At 42.1% G+C, this 15,605-nt stretch overlaps 1 protein-coding gene across 1 annotated transcript; it reads right to left on the bottom strand.

Moving 5' to 3' along the window:
* Nucleotides 1-1,546: 1,546 nt before the first annotated feature.
* PSMC6 (proteasome 26S subunit, ATPase 6) lies at nucleotides 1,547-14,266 on the bottom strand. Its single transcript, XM_027457736.2, has 14 exons — nucleotides 14,107-14,266; nucleotides 13,512-13,591; nucleotides 13,123-13,162; nucleotides 12,864-12,916; nucleotides 9,144-9,211; nucleotides 8,595-8,709; nucleotides 7,606-7,693; nucleotides 7,080-7,141; nucleotides 6,871-6,994; nucleotides 6,451-6,512; nucleotides 5,303-5,423; nucleotides 5,137-5,217; nucleotides 3,152-3,223; nucleotides 1,547-2,046 (listed from the first exon to the last, which is right to left on the bottom strand). The coding sequence occupies exons 1-14, from the start codon at nucleotides 14,231-14,233 to the stop codon at nucleotides 1,928-1,930; spliced, it is 1,212 nt and encodes a 403-aa protein (XP_027313537.1). The 5' UTR covers nucleotides 14,234-14,266; the 3' UTR covers nucleotides 1,547-1,927.
* Between the last annotated feature and the right edge of the window lie 1,339 nt (nucleotides 14,267-15,605).

The raw sequence follows: 15,605 nt of genomic DNA, 5'->3' as shown, positions 1-15,605 counted from the left end.
GGCCAGGAGCTCAGCCCTGTGCTCTGCTGGGCCCCCTCACCCATAATTATCCTACTGTTTCGCTTGCTGGCTCATCTCCCCCTTGAGAAACCTGCGACAATCGTGTTTGAGCAACAGCTCTGCAATTTCCTTTTAGCGAGAGATCAAAAATGAACCAGTGAAGGGCAGCACAGCAAGAGAAGTGTGCTTCATGGCCCTGGCCGGCACCTTGAATAGGAACAAGGAGGGATACTTGGGACGTTGCCACTCAAACTTCAAAAATATAACCCTTTTCAGTACCTCACAAAACTGTTCTGTCATTTTTTACCCTTCTCCAAGGTAATGGAAGAAGCTCAGCTCAATTTTTACATCATCACAGTGCTCAGAGATTGACTTTCATTGAACATTGACTGTTCTGAGCACACCATACAGGTGTAGCACCCAGACCCAGCAGCTCCGTCTGAGCTGCACTCAAATGCGTGGTATGGAAAACTAGAATTGAAATTTGCATCTTATACTCCTGATACCATCACGTTAGGAAGTTTTCATACCAACCAGAATCCCTAACAGCCATTAGCTGTAAATGTGAAAATAGGGCCTGTCCCGCTGCAGCTGTTCTCTGCCTTCCCCTGCCTCTGCTTTGTCTCATAGTGATAGGGAATGAAATACAATGCTGGTTGTCAAAACTGCCAGGGAGATGCTGCTCAGTGGTGCCTTACCCAGAGAGCCTAGAGTTAATTTAATGTAATTGTCTGACAGCTGAGCATGCCCAAAGTAATCCAATTAGAATAGTGAGAAGTAGCCAGAAGTCCAGTCTAGTACACTGCTGTTCCAGTCTAACACTTCAGTAAGTTCCACTGCACACAGTAAGTCCATCTCCACACACACCCTCTCAGTGGAACTAATTAGAAAACAGAAATAATACATAGTGACAGAAGGCTTTAAGAAAAAGAACAGGTTAGCCACCACGTTTTTATTTCTGTTTGAATGATTACTCAAACAGCTGCAGCAGAAAGTTCCCAGGGAGCACAAAGCCAAGCCCACAGAAGGCCAAATTCCAGCCTTGTAAGATGCATCGCAAAGCATGTTGAGAGCTCCAGGAGCATTAGATATGCCACTTCAAGTGTAAAGCAGCACAGGTTCCAAGCATATCAGAAAGTTCCTGACTGGATGAAGTAATTGAAAGGGGAACTTGGAGAGGAAATCCAGCTCAGATTCTCCACTTCCACTTAGACATTTTGTCAATAAACTGGTATTTAGCATTAGACTTACCCTAGCATAAGGGAAGACAGCAAACATTTTAAAGGACTTCTTCAGTTCTCATACTCCGTGCAATAACTAAAGCTAGCTCAGCTAAATCCTCTTTCCTGACTTCAGCACTGAAGGAGTAAACACTGATTTTCTCTCCTTTGTCCCCAAGGATAAAAAAAAAGATGCTATGTTTTGACATGTAAAGCACAGGACTCAAATAAATACTCACTACACCAGAAAGAAAAGTTCCTCTCCAAATATTGAAGACACATGATTTAACTCTCTCCAAGAGAGTTACAGAGAAGGTACACTGGGGTAAGCCAATTTAAACAAGTTTTATTATTTTATTCAACTGTTTGATGAAAGGAAATTTACTGATATAAAAAAAAACAACAACCAAGAAATGAATTGACTTTCTTGAAGACTGCTAACTCATCCAGGCACATTTATAAAGTCACACCATAATTGCTATGAGAACACATCTCCACGCGTTTTACTTAACCTGGGCTGTAATGAGTATTGTATTTCAGAGTTGTACAGAAAACATTTCTGTAGCCAACTTGCAACTAGTGTTACCAAACTACTAGCTACATGTTATACAAACACCTTATGATAACAATCAAGAGGTACATTATTTCTCTTCTTAGACGTTAACCCAGTATGTCCCCTGCAGTCAATCCTGAATTATATGGTTAACTTAAACAGGTTTGTAGTCGAGCTTGGACTCCAGCTTCTTAGAATCGGCCACTTTTCTAACAGCTTTCATGAAGTCCTCCTGAACTACAAAGTCATGATCAGCGCGGATCGCAAACATACCTGCAAAGAATAATTTAACAGCAAGGGTAAGTTGGTGCTCCTTTCAGTACAGAAATACAGTACCTGAAGTCTCACTTCAACTTAAGTGGAAAGGATCCAAGCTACATTATCTGCACAGACTGTTACATGCAGCTTTTGTGAAGTTGGGAAGAGGATTAAACTACACCACAGTCACTGAAGCGATCAGCAAAATGTACAACTCACTTTAAACAACTTTAATTGTGTTACTCAGCTTTCCAATGTAGGCAAACCTTAAGTGTACAATAAATTTATGAAGCGAAAAAACATACTATTAACTCTCCCAACATGCAGGTACTGAAAAACTTGGATGCTCTGCAAAAAGGAGAAAAATGGGTACTACCAGTGTTTCTGGAATGCATCTCATTCTTATAACGACATGTGTCACGGTGCTTGGCCAGTTAAAAGTGGTTAAAACCAGACATGGGATAGCCTTTTTTCCCCTCTGTAGTTCAAGTTCCAAACAATGGAGAGAACTTTTATACCATGCATGTCACAGGATGGTGCCTACACCCACGTAATTCTGTGTGGATCCAGCCTGTACATGGCAGGGGATATTAGTGAGTATAATGCTGTATCACTGCACTGCTACTGCTCCTGACTGCCAGCAGGTCTGCACACATCAGCTGGAACATCTGTATGTCTAGCTGGTTTATTGGCAGACCCAATAAGATACTTGTCCATAACCTTAGAGGGAAGATGTAAAGAATCAAGTCCATCGTGACTGTATAGGTCATAAGGAAACTTGGAAGAAAAGCTATTTTGTTCAAGTTATTCCATCAAGCTTCAGGGCATACCACCACGTGGCTGCTTACGCTTCACAGTCTAGACACATGGGACATGCTGTGAGGTAAGCAACTGTTTTGGCATGTTGCTACTGATGAGATGCTAGCATTTCCAGTAAGTGCTGTCCACCCCTTAAGAAAGGGGTACAAAAAGTGAGCACCAGCATGCAAGGACCATATTCCAGCTCAGTATTTCTATCCTCCTGATTTTAATCGACTCATGAGATTTTAATCGCACGTGAGAAACAGCTCAAATGTTTAGCATGAAACAAGCCCATCAAAATTAAGAACAAAGAGAATACCTGCTTCGGTACAGACGTTTCTCAAGTCTGCTCCATTAAAACCATCAGAAAGCTTCACAATTGCTTCATAATCTATTCACAAAACACAAGTGCCAATTAGAAATAAATTCACATTTCCCCTTATGGATACCACTGAAACACACGCCCAGCTAACAAAGGAACACTTTACTTTGATTTCAGTGCAAATAGATAGCTGACTACCAGATTGATAAATTTAATCAGCTGAACCAATCTGCTGTATTCTCCCTTTCATTAACAAGGAAAGGTACCTCAGCCAAAAGCTCATGTTATGTAGTTAAATCCCAAAGTCACTAATTTGAGGTTACAAGCATTGACATAAAACGCAAGAAAACACATATCAAGGAAACGTTATCATCATTTAAATGATGTAAAAAGCAAAACAAAAACAGAAAATTTAAATGGAAGTGATCATCTCAGTCCCTTTCTTATTATAACTGCATCTCCAAAAGGCATTAAACGCCTTGACATAGGAAGCCTGGTTATAGTTTCTGTAATGAGTTTCTAAAACAGACTGTTGAGCCTTCAGTGCTGCTCATTAAAAAAAGCCATTTTGCAAGGCTTCACATTAAAAAGTCAGGACTTCTCTGCAGAACTTTTTGAAACAGTTTACCTAATGGATGAAACTCAAAACATTTGAACTGGAAGCTTTTATCTTAGAATCCAGAAAGACCTAGAGACTAGAAATTCTTTATTTGCTAATTCCTTGTAGCACGCTGGGGGGAGGAGTGACAGGGGACTAAAGCCATATCAAAAGCTGCAAAGTTTGGTCAGTTCAAGTCTTCAGTAGGCACCAGTACTAGAGCAGGAGAACCTCATGCTGGAACCTGGGACAGGTCAATCTTAAGATTTTAATGAAGCTCACACCCCATTTGGCTCATTTGGGACTTCCTTCCAGGATATCACATTCAGAAGTTTAGCCAGCATCTTACATCTCACTTTGCTACATGATATAAAGGAAAAGCTCCTACCCTGCTTCCATTCCAGTGCCCAAAGATGCAGAGAAAGAATGAAGTACGTTACCTCAGGTTCATGATTTGCCTTGGAGCATCTTCTGTATCTTCAGCTACAGTCTGATGCACGTTTAAACCAACACTGCTGCTAAGAAAGGCAATCCTCATCCCTCTCACCCTCCCCCAGCTCATTCCTGCTCCTGAGCCACCCTCTCTATTGAGCTGCAGCTGTTTGTGCAGCCAGATGGTGAACGAGATCAGTTCCACTATCCAGATCATGCTGCCTGGCTGCCTGAATAGCTCATGTCAGCAAAAAGGCGGGGGCGGAGTGGGGGGCAGCACAGGGCTGGGAACAGGCAGGCAGGGTCTGCAGAGCCATACCGAAATAAAAGGCAGCCAACATTGTTTTCAAGTCAAATCACAATTACAGCTTTCTCGAGGAAGGCTCTGCAGCTTTTACTGTGAGAATAAGACTTTGGAGAAGCTTAGAGTAACGCTGTATAAATGAACCTTCCCCGTTTTATCTGACAGATATTTCTCCCCTCTGGAGAAGGCTCTCTACAGCAATAACCAGCAAAGACAAGCTTGGTTTCAGATAACAAGGTTTTCGTTATGCCATCTCCATACTCCGAGGTTAAGTTGCTCTATGACTCTTAGAAGTTCTTTTGTTCTCAGACTCCTGCAGTAGGACTTCTTTTTTGGCTAAAGGTAATGCTGTTTGCTTGCATTAAGCTATTCCCTCATAAAAAAAGAAACTAACTGATGAGGATCATGCCCATTTGCTGGTTTACAGCTGCACTCTAAGGCTCATTTTCAACACATGCACTTATCTTTTGCAAAGGGAGGATTAGCACAACTCAATCAGGATTATTTTTTTTTAAAGTAGAATTCTGAGAAGGGAAAGTTTTCTTGCCGTTGTAAGGATAGGAACCCCAAGTGCCTCAGAGTCGGTCTAACAACCCTCCTTACACTTCTAAAAACCAAAGTAGAACACCCAGGCAGTTTTCTACTTACCTATTTCACCGTGTTTAGTGATAGGACCTGCGTGAATCTTCAGAATATCTAATCTGGCTTGTTCGTTTGGTAGATCGATATCTGGAAAGAATTACAGCTTTAATGAAAGCAGCACACTTCACACAGATGACATCCTCCTTCCAGTCACTGTGCTGAAGTAACTCACGGATCTTTCTATCCAGCCTTCCAGGCCGCAGAAGCGCAGGATCCAGCGTGTCTGGTCTGTTAGTAGCCATGATCATTTTAACTCTGTGCAGAGTATCAAATCCATCCATCTGATTCAACAGCTAGAAGAAAGAGAAGTTTGGTTTTAGAACACGCTAGAGGGTTTTGGCTTATTTACTGCACTTAATTCCTGCATATGTACTTCCACCAAGTTAATAAACGTGGTAAAATAAATTAGGAAAAATGCTACAAGCTTTCTAAAAGGTCACAGCTTCCTGCATATTCTATAACCAATAAAAGAAAGCTTAAGAGCCACTGAAAATGCTTCATTCAGAGAAAAAGATATCGAACAAAGCAGAGCTCAAATGTGAAAGACTTGGCTAAAACAATACGGCAATGAAAACAGTGCAAGTACTAAAGGACTCAGTGGCTGGCTGACACATTCTGAGTGCAATACACTAAGTCCAGGACATTCAAATTAGACTTGGAGAACAGCCTCTAGAATACTAATACACATATGAAGACATTTCATTGTGAAGATCCGAAGTACTTGTTCTTCGATCACAATGATTTAATTCTTTATGTGAGGCAGACACATTCTTTTGAACTGGACAAACTGTTTGCATACACAGGCCAATGAAGTCTCTCCCTAGCTTTAGAATTCTTAATTGTCACCAGTGTTTTAAAAATTCTCTCCACACAGCCAGATTCACTGCAACATTTAGTGCAGAAACAAAGAAATAACGGTCCTAGTTTCAGGAATCAAACTGTACAAGTTCAAAGATTTTGTGAACCAAGTGTCTTGGGAATAAGAGACAAGCTCTCCTTTTCCTCTTTTAAGAGGAGGCCCTTGAAACAAAGAAATGCAGTACACAGAATCATATTGAAGTAAGAAGAAAAAATACTCCCAAACTATTTTAGCAAATTTAAAAGCATTTTTTCTTTCAATTAGTCTCCAAGTTGGATTCAGTCGAGTTAGGAGGATATGCAGCTACCTTTTAGAAAAGCAGCATCTAGATCAATTTAGCTGAAGATATTAACTCAGAAAAAGTTCTACCAAGCCAGATTCCAGTGTAACAATTCACACTTGTGTTATAACTCCATCTTAAATAGGACCATGCATTGTGCAGTCAGAGTTCAGGCACTCACCTCCATCAGAGTCCTCTGAATTTCTCTGTCAGCTGAGGTGCCTTCAGAAAAACGGCGGCCACCTGCAGAATACCAAACTCAGTTACAATCCTTTACTTCTGCCTCCACATAACGCTATGTCTGAAGACAATAAGGCACCCCTTTTAACGGGGGAGAGGAAGGGAGGGATGAGTTGCTTAAACACACACATTCTAAAATGTAGTTTCATATAGCTGGAAAAATCTAAGCCACATATGAATCATTATGGTTCCCAGCCAGCTGTCATAGCTCCAGCAAGAAGGAAGTTGAACCACTTTGCTCTTTTATGTTTCCTCTCAAAACACAGCATGTAAATATCTTTGTTCAGAAGACAGACAGTAGCTCTGTAGCTGCTTTGTGCTAAAAAGAGCCTCCAGCCATCCTCCAGACCACGAGCCTTACCAATAGCGTCTATCTCATCCATGAAGATGATGCACGGCTGGTGATCTCTGGCGTAGTTGAACATCTCTCTGATCAGCCGAGCGCTTTCACCAATGTACTTATCCACTATTGAACTTGACACCACCTTTTGAAAGGCATAAGAAACACGAGTGAAGAGATTGGAGAGCAAACATTAAGCACATGTGCGTGCAGAATTAAGGTTAAACTACCTTCAGGAAGTTGCAGTCAAGCTGGCTAGCAACAGCTCTGGCCAAAAGTGTTTTCCCTGTACCTGCACAGACAAGAGGACAAAAAATGTTTAACTAGTAACCCAACATTACGTTAGCAACTTTAAAACAAACAAAAAAGGCTATTGCATCCAAGCATGACCACTAAGCTTTCGTTTCCATTTGATTCTAGGAGAATTTCAGTTCTTATCTGTCTGAAAGGTCTGTCAGGGGCTTGGTGTGGGATGGGGGGAGCTGCACTGCCACCCTTTTATACTCTGAAATCTACTGAATCCACTCTGTTCCTTTTATACTCTGAGATCCACCGAAAGGGAACAACATCTCAGTGCTCTGGCTGCCCCCTGAATTTTCTCCTGATGTGCTCCCGCCCACAGAAGCGGCATATGGGGGGCATTGCATCGCTAATTACCCAAGAGGTTAACGAGTCTGAACATCACCCTTAAGCCTCACCCCACCTCAGTGAGTGGGAGCCACAGGAGCTAAGAGATATCAACACTGAATCACTCACCAGGGGGGCCGTAGAGCAGGCAGCCTTTTGGAGGTATGATACCCACACGCTGGAACAGTTCTGGGTTTGTGAGTGGCAATTCTATTACCTGTGAAGAGACAGAAAAACAGTGACTTTGATTCAGTTTTAAAATAGATCAGTGATCTCAGGAAGCTAACGGAACACTTGCCAGCCTGTTTTCTAGATAGCTGTATTCTTAGCTATCTGTGCAGCATATTTTTGGATGAGAAACGGATGAGTAAGAAAGCACCTGATTGATCTAACTGATCAATCCACAGTCCTGCCCTTGTTTCTCTTGACATTCATTCAAACCATGTTTTCCCACTGTTGTAATACAACTACCTGAAGCAATTTTAGCTGTTTCTGTGCAGAATTAGCCTGGTTTGTTGGCTGTCACACCTAACTACGCCCTCTCAGTTGACTTTATAGTGCTCCCTTAGCTTAAAGGGTCTTGCATCTTTCAAACCCTCTTCTTTAGAAGATTTTCTTCATTTAAATTTCAATCCCAGCTCCTGTAACAGCAGAGATGAGTTATAACCAGCTTGAAAATTGGGATGTGGTGTTCAGAATAATCTTTCTCTGCTACTGTAAGGTGTGTGCACAGCACACAATCTCTGTTATAGTCAGATGGCTCACAGCAGCATGAGTGAGTCTTCAAACACCCACATTCCTGGGCAGGCTTGCTCAGCCTGCGGCACTGATGCCCAAACTAACAGAATTACTTCAGTGTGAGTGCACCAGCATCCTGGATCACATTGCTGTTTGCCATAAACACAATTGCAAAGCTGAAAAACATTTAAAATCACTTCACAAGTTATCTTCTAGCATAGAAAAAGTTAATGAAACACACAAAGCACTCATCTGACAGGATCCTCTAACAGCCTCTCTCATGGTAGTTTAGGATAAACATCAATAAAACATTTAAACACTGAAAAACTTCACTCAGAACACATCCCACTACTTGGTAAGCGTTTTGAGAGAGCAGATACCTCTCGCAGCTCTCTGATTTGTTCTGACAACCCTCCAATCTCAGAGTACGAAACATCCCCTGGGTCTTCATGAGACATATTATACACCAGTGGATCCACTTCCCTTGGCAAGTATCTGGAATAAAAAAAAAAAATAAGAGTATGCATATTTAATTGTGCAGGCATGTATACAGTTATTGCAATAATTCCTAGAGCAAGTATGAAAGTTGTTTATTCTCCTTTCACCTTAAAACAAAACAAACATTTGTTAAGAAATACACGTAGCAAAATTTTAAAAGCCTTACAGAAAACTGAAACAAAAGCTCAAAAAGATGCTGAAATGGCTGAGTTGTAAAGGAAATTATTTTTTAAATGAGTAGCCAACTGCTTTTTAAGCTAGTTGACAGATACTTGACTTTCCACAACAAAAAGTCCTTACTTAAGCACCATTTTACAGAAAATATTTACAAAATATAACTGATTATTCAAACTTTGGTGTAACCTATTCAGATCAGTGTTCTTTCCCCTTTCCATGTAAGCAGAACAGCAGCTGTAAGAGCAGACACCCACCTCATAATAGTCAGAGTGGTCATATCCAGAGCAACTCTTGTCCCGGGCTTCAGCTTACTTTTGTCAAGCTAGTGACAAAGAAGGTATTTCTGTTAGAACCACGTTCCAAAACAACATTTGGTTTTAGCCAAGATGTTTATTGTAACTTGTAGGCTTTGCTCAGTCACACGCGAGAAGAAACAAGGCTGCTAAGCTACATGCCAAGCAGCTACTCTAGTAAACACTGCCTGTCCCTCACCACCATTTTTGGGAATGCTTGAACTGGGAAAAAGCTGGCCATGGGAACACAAAGTGAGCCAGGAGCTGGTATAGACCAACGAACCTGGAAGTTTCCACATTCAGAAGACAGAAAAGCTAGAAGAGGCCAGAGAAAGTTATTTTTTAATGCTGAAAGAGATCTTGAACTTCTGCTACTTTTGAAAATAGTTTTCTAGACCATAATTCATACATACACTTTGTTTTTTAACTACCGTCAGTGTGACAAGAGCAGTGAGAGATCTAGCCCTCCCCTCTGCCCAGCACGGGATGGAACCAGCTGTTTCAGAACGAGCAAGCAATCCTTTAAGGACACAAGGAGCAGCCTGCCCCTTTGAGCCTGAACTTGCCACCAGTCTAGTCAATGGCTCTCTCATTTCTGGCCTGTCAGAAAGGGTGCATAGATGTTCCTGACCTATTTCCTTCCAGCCTTTCATTGTTTGTTAATTTCACATATCCAGTTATCTCTCATCTTCAAAGTCAGCTGTTCCAGTTGTTTGTTGTTTTTTTTTTTTTCTGTCATTTACCTCAGATGCCCTACTCATCTGCCTCAGAAGTTTTTGTCTGCCTACTCCACTTCTACAAGATTTTTTATTATTATTTTTTTTAAGTTTTAAAAAGAAAGTTTGAGATTTATAATCCTATTCCAGGACTCCGTGCTACCTGCTGGCAATTAGTTTTATATTTAAAACTAGTAATTTTTGTTTCTCACCTTGCTTTTAAGAAACCTGGTCTAGGACTGCAGTTGCACATCTCATACAATAGGGACTTGAACAACAACAATCATAAAAAAAATTATCATGTCACTGATTTATTTTTTTTTAAAGGTACTCAATCTACATTTGATGAATATAAAACTTATTTTTTCTGAGCTTTACTAACGTGGCATCTGAACACATTTCTACAGATTTCTACAACTGTTTGCGAGCAGTGCCTGAAGCTTTCCATCTCCCCCCCCGGGAGATTTATAAGGGCCCTTGCCAGCACGGGTTATTTAGTCTCTAGCAGGGTTTAGGATCAAGCTGTCACTCCTCTGTTACTCGAGTCACTGATAAGACCCACTTTCCAGCTGCCTAACCTTAAGAAGCATGTAGAAGCTGGTATTTCTATCAGATTCAACACTGCTCAAGAGATTTAAGTCATTCTGCATCGAAAAGACAAAAAGAAACCAATTGACCCTGAATTCCTTGGGAAGTGCGCTTTAGATAGGGAAGTAATTTTGTTTTAATTGAAGCTCTATGGATCCCCTTTCTCAGCACAGCCACAAGGAGCTGGATCAAAACCCAGCTCTTGTAGGCTGCAAAACACCGTGCAAAGTTATTTACCTTGATATTTCGGCATTTTGAAAACAATCATGGATATGTGGGTTTTTTTTAGGCTTCTTCCTGTCAAATCTAGGATCTTTTAAGATCAAAGAGTGGTTTTTGTTCCAGAATAAACTGCAGGGTACATGCTGCAAGGCCAGACCCATCCAAGAACAATTTATTCCTCAGCATTTATCTTTGTTCTGAACCTCAAGACTAACTTGTCAAGCCTATCATGTGTTGCAGAGAGATATTTCTTTATTCCTGTGAAAGAAAATAGTGAGTTTGTGCCATAACATATTGACAGGGTTGAAGCTTACAAGTATGCATTTAAAGAGCATTTCAATACTAGCAATTACTGCCGATGTTTTATGCAAGCAGAACCATACCACAGCCATATTCTTGAGGAAAGTCATAGATAAATGGATTTATACTACATCAACTGACACACTGACACTCCTATTTCCCAAATAGTTTGTTTCTAGGAGGAGAAAACATCCACTGTTACTGAAAAAAATACAATACAATCTATTGACAGTCAACACGATGAGAAAATGCTTCCTGCAGGAGTTTTGTTCATTGCCTGCTCCTAAGTTTTGTTAACTGTGGGCCTTCACCTGAAATTCCTGACAGCTAGACCGCCCCCCCCAGCAACAACAACCTTTTGAAGTTCTTTCAAGTATAAAAATCTCCCCAGTCTGCCACTTCCTGGTTGCCTCAACCTCTCCCTCAGCTACCACAACTCCATCACAGATGAATCATCAAAATAGAGTTGGGTTAACTTGCACATTAGTATGCTGTACTTCAAATTAACTTCCAGGTATAAAGCTTAAATTAATTCAGAGAACCAGGGTACTGCAAAGAATTTGCAAACACGTTTTCTTTCTTTCAGCAGAAACAGTTCAGAACTGAAAATTCCATAATGAAGATCAGTTTCCCTGCAGAAAGACAAGCCAACTGTAGCACCAATACTACACTGGCGTACCTTTCACTGAAAAAAAAAAAACTCTTTTTCGTTATTTATATAATATGCCAGAACACGCTATACTAATCATGAGGCTTTAAAATTGCAACTGCAGTTACCTTCACAAAATAAATCAGTTTGAGGTGAACTGAGAGGTCACAGCTGTTAAAGGAAACTACACTTATCTGTGCAGTAAGACAGCTAAATAAAACGCTGCTGCCTTCTCAGGATACACAATCCTATTCAGAAAGCAGATTTCATTCGTAGATAGGAGCAAAGATGAATATGTCAGTCAGGGATGAGTCTAGCTGAATCCAATCAGAGATTCCCTTCTGCCCACAATGGCTCTGCAGTTGCCGAATGCTTTCACTAAGAGTTGTGGCTCCTAAGCAATAGATAGCTTTGGTACGGAATTGCTGATCCACAGGGTTTTAATTACTGGAAGCGGGTCGCTTCCAATGCTCAATTAACCAACCAGCAGTTCTTAAGCCATGTCTGCGATGTATCACTTATACTTTTGTACAGAAATAGAAAATAAAGAGTACCCCTAAACTGGTTCTTGCTGACTGTATAAGATGGATTATTTTGTAAGCATGGTTCCGTATTAAGTTGGGCAGCTTTTATAAAATTTTATGTAGCTGAAAAAGGGGTTGTCCTACAAACTAGGAAGCATTGAAGCCTTTTTTAAAGTCATTAAATAAAAATAAAAAATCCTGATAATGTGTTCAGAACAGAGGTCTTGCCTATAATTATTTATGGAAGTAGACTAAAAAAGCATTATAAAAACATAACTAAACATACAGTTATGCTACACTAGACCTAAACCTTTGCATAACAGCTACAGTCCCGGGTAATGTTTACAGCATAGCAAGGGAGACCTCACACAGTTCGATGGCATGATGATTAATTTTCAGAGTTCAAGTTCAGGCAGAAAGACAGAGCTTCACACCAATGAAAAAGATAAACACATGCAAGGTTCCAGAAATGTTTTGGACTGCTTTGTCTCTACAATGAAATTAGTCTACCACAAGCTAGGAAAGGAGAAAACAAACAGATCCCTTTATAAAGTAGCCATATACAGCTTTAAAAAAAACAAAACAAAACACTTAATCCCATTAAGAACAGGGCTCATCCAAAGCAATGCTAATATTCAAGACCAAAACAAACATTTTAAGAATATTCACATAAATCAGCTACCTGACGGCGACAGCCAACCACATATCTTGGGCCATTCGTAGCCTTCACAATAACTAGAGAGAGAAAAATCATATAAAAGGTCAAGTTTACTTGATGCACTGCTCTGAATTACACTTCTGAGTTGACATATTATATTTTTCTGCTAATGCTCGCATCCCTGATATGCTTATTTTTTATTCCACCAAATCTTTAGACAAGTTTTTAACTGCAAAAGATTATTTTCAGGATTTCAAAGCCTGAAACAATCCAGCGTACTTACATTTCTCTTCTGTTAACTGTTTAAGCACCTCACCAACAATCTGCAAAAGAATAAATCCCATATTAGCCTACAGATAAATTAGCCTTGCCAAATGATATTTAACATGTTTCAGAACACGGAAGATAACTGCTGACTTGGAAATTAAATTCTCTATCCTGCTTCAAGAAAATTTCTTTAAAACATCTCTGTTAAACAGGATAAACACAGAGAACTTCTCTAACCCATGTGCTTGATGTGTCTGTATGCAGTAAGGCTTCTTTTGCCATTAGCTGTACTATTTCCACCTGCTTTTTCTTCACCCCAGAAGTGGATTTGACAACTGCTACTTCTGGACAACTTCCCCATCAACCACCCCCACAGGCTGCTCTACCCCCATTCCTCCCACATACCTGCCCGACGCTCTGCAATGCCTTAAGATCATTCTCTGACTTCTCATATTGCTTGGTGAGCTCCTTCAGCTGCTCCCTCACTAGGAAAGGAAAGAAACACCAGATTTGGGTAACTTTTAATCTATAAGGAACGCGGCACCAGGCCCTCCCACAGCAGGCGGGACCCAGCAACTCATCCCGCTGCGAGCACAGGAGACTCTGCCCAATACAGCAGAGCGTGGCAGCATTAAAAAAACAGAATTAAGTATTTTGGGGCTCCAAAACCCCAAAATGGTATTTAAAACGTGGATTTTAACGGCAGCCGGGCTCTGAGGAGAACCGGGAAGGCGCCATCCCCCCGTGCCATGCCCTGCTGAGGCCCCAGCTCAGCGCTGCGCTGGATTCCGTGCCCCTCCTCACGAGCAGCACCCGGAGAAGCCCCGTGAGGTGCCGGGGGCCGGGCCGTGAGGCAGCCGCAGGCCCCGGTGCCTCAGCACAAGGCCTGGAGCAGGCCCGTGACGAAGCGCAGCGGCGGCGGCGGCGCCTGAGGGGCCGCGAATCTCCTCACGGCTCCCCTCCCTAACGGCTCCGGGTGCTATAAGCGGTGTGCACTCACGCTCCTTGAGGCGGCCGTCGATCTCCTTGTGCTCCAGCAGCTTCTTGCGGTAGTCCTGCAGCGCCTTGTCCCGCGGGTCCGCCATGATGAGCAGCCGCCGCTCATAGGGAATGCCGGGAAGGGCCATGGCGCCGGGGGGCGGGGCCTCGACCACGCCCCCTTGCGCCAAAACCACGCCCCTTTTGTGCTAGGCCACGCCCCTTTTCGTCATGGCCACGCCCCCTCCGCTGGTCCCGGCGCCCTCTGGCGGCGCGGAGGGGTGGGGAGGGGTGGGGGGTGCGCGGTGCGTTGTACGCATGCGCAGAGCGGTGGGGGGGAAGGGAGGGGGGAGGCGACGTGCGGGGCCTCACTGAGGCGGTGGAGGGCGGGGTGGGGGCTGTGGGTGTGTGTACGTGTATGTGTGCGTGTATATGTGGATATATGCGTATATATGTGTCTTTATGTGCATATATGCGTATATACATGTGTATATGTGCGTATATACGTGTGTATGTGTGTATATATGCGTATATATGTGTGTATATGTGCGTATATATGTGTGTATATGTGTATATATATGGTTATACCAGTGTATATTTGTATATATACATTCAGACGTGTGTATATGCGCATATATGCGTGTATATGTGCCTATACATGTATATATGTATATACATATACACATGTATACATGTGTAATAAGTATATATATGTGTGTATGTGCATATATGTATAAATACATATATGTGTGTGTGTGCATATGTGTGTATATATGCATGAATACATATCTATATGCGTGTGCACATGTGTATATATGCATAAATACATATATATGTGTGTGCATATGTGTATATATGGGTATATATGTGTATAGATGTGTATATGTGTATACAGGCACATATATACATGTATACATATATACGTATATACATATGTGTATATGTGTATACTTGTGTGTATATATGTGTATATCACAGAATCACACAATCATCTAGGTTGGAAGAGACCTCCAAGAGCACCCAGTCCAACCTCTGGCCTAACACTAACCAGTCCTCCTCTAAGCCATATCCCTAAGCTCTACGTCTCAATGTCTTTTAAAGACTTCCAGGGATGGTGACTCCACCACTTCCCTGGGCAGCCCATTCCAATGCCTCACAACCCTTTCGGTAAAGAAGTTCTTCCTAATATCCAACCTGAACCTCCCCTGGCACAACTTTAGCCCATTCCCGCTCATCCTGTCACTAGGCATATATAAGTGTATATATGTGCATATACATGTGTATGTGTGTTTATGGGGGGATCCTGGGTGGCTCCCACCGCCACAACACCTGCCTGAGCTCAGGGGTTGTTTGTAGGGGTGAGGAAGAGGATGCTGGCTGTGAGGGCTCTGTCCTGAGGCAGCGCTGGGCCCTGGCCTCCTCAGGAGCCCCCTGGCAGCTCCTGCCTGCCATGACTGGCTGTGATCACCCATCACAGGTGGCTTCACCCTGTCTCTGGGCCCTTTGGGATCTTTGAAGGTG

Source organism: Anas platyrhynchos, chromosome 5 (assembly GCF_047663525.1).
Source record: "Anas platyrhynchos isolate ZD024472 breed Pekin duck chromosome 5, IASCAAS_PekinDuck_T2T, whole genome shotgun sequence".
Classification (NCBI taxonomy): domain Eukaryota; kingdom Metazoa; phylum Chordata; class Aves; order Anseriformes; family Anatidae; genus Anas; species Anas platyrhynchos.
Note: the sequence above shows the minus strand (reverse complement) of the source record. Positions and strands in the feature narration are given on the sequence as shown.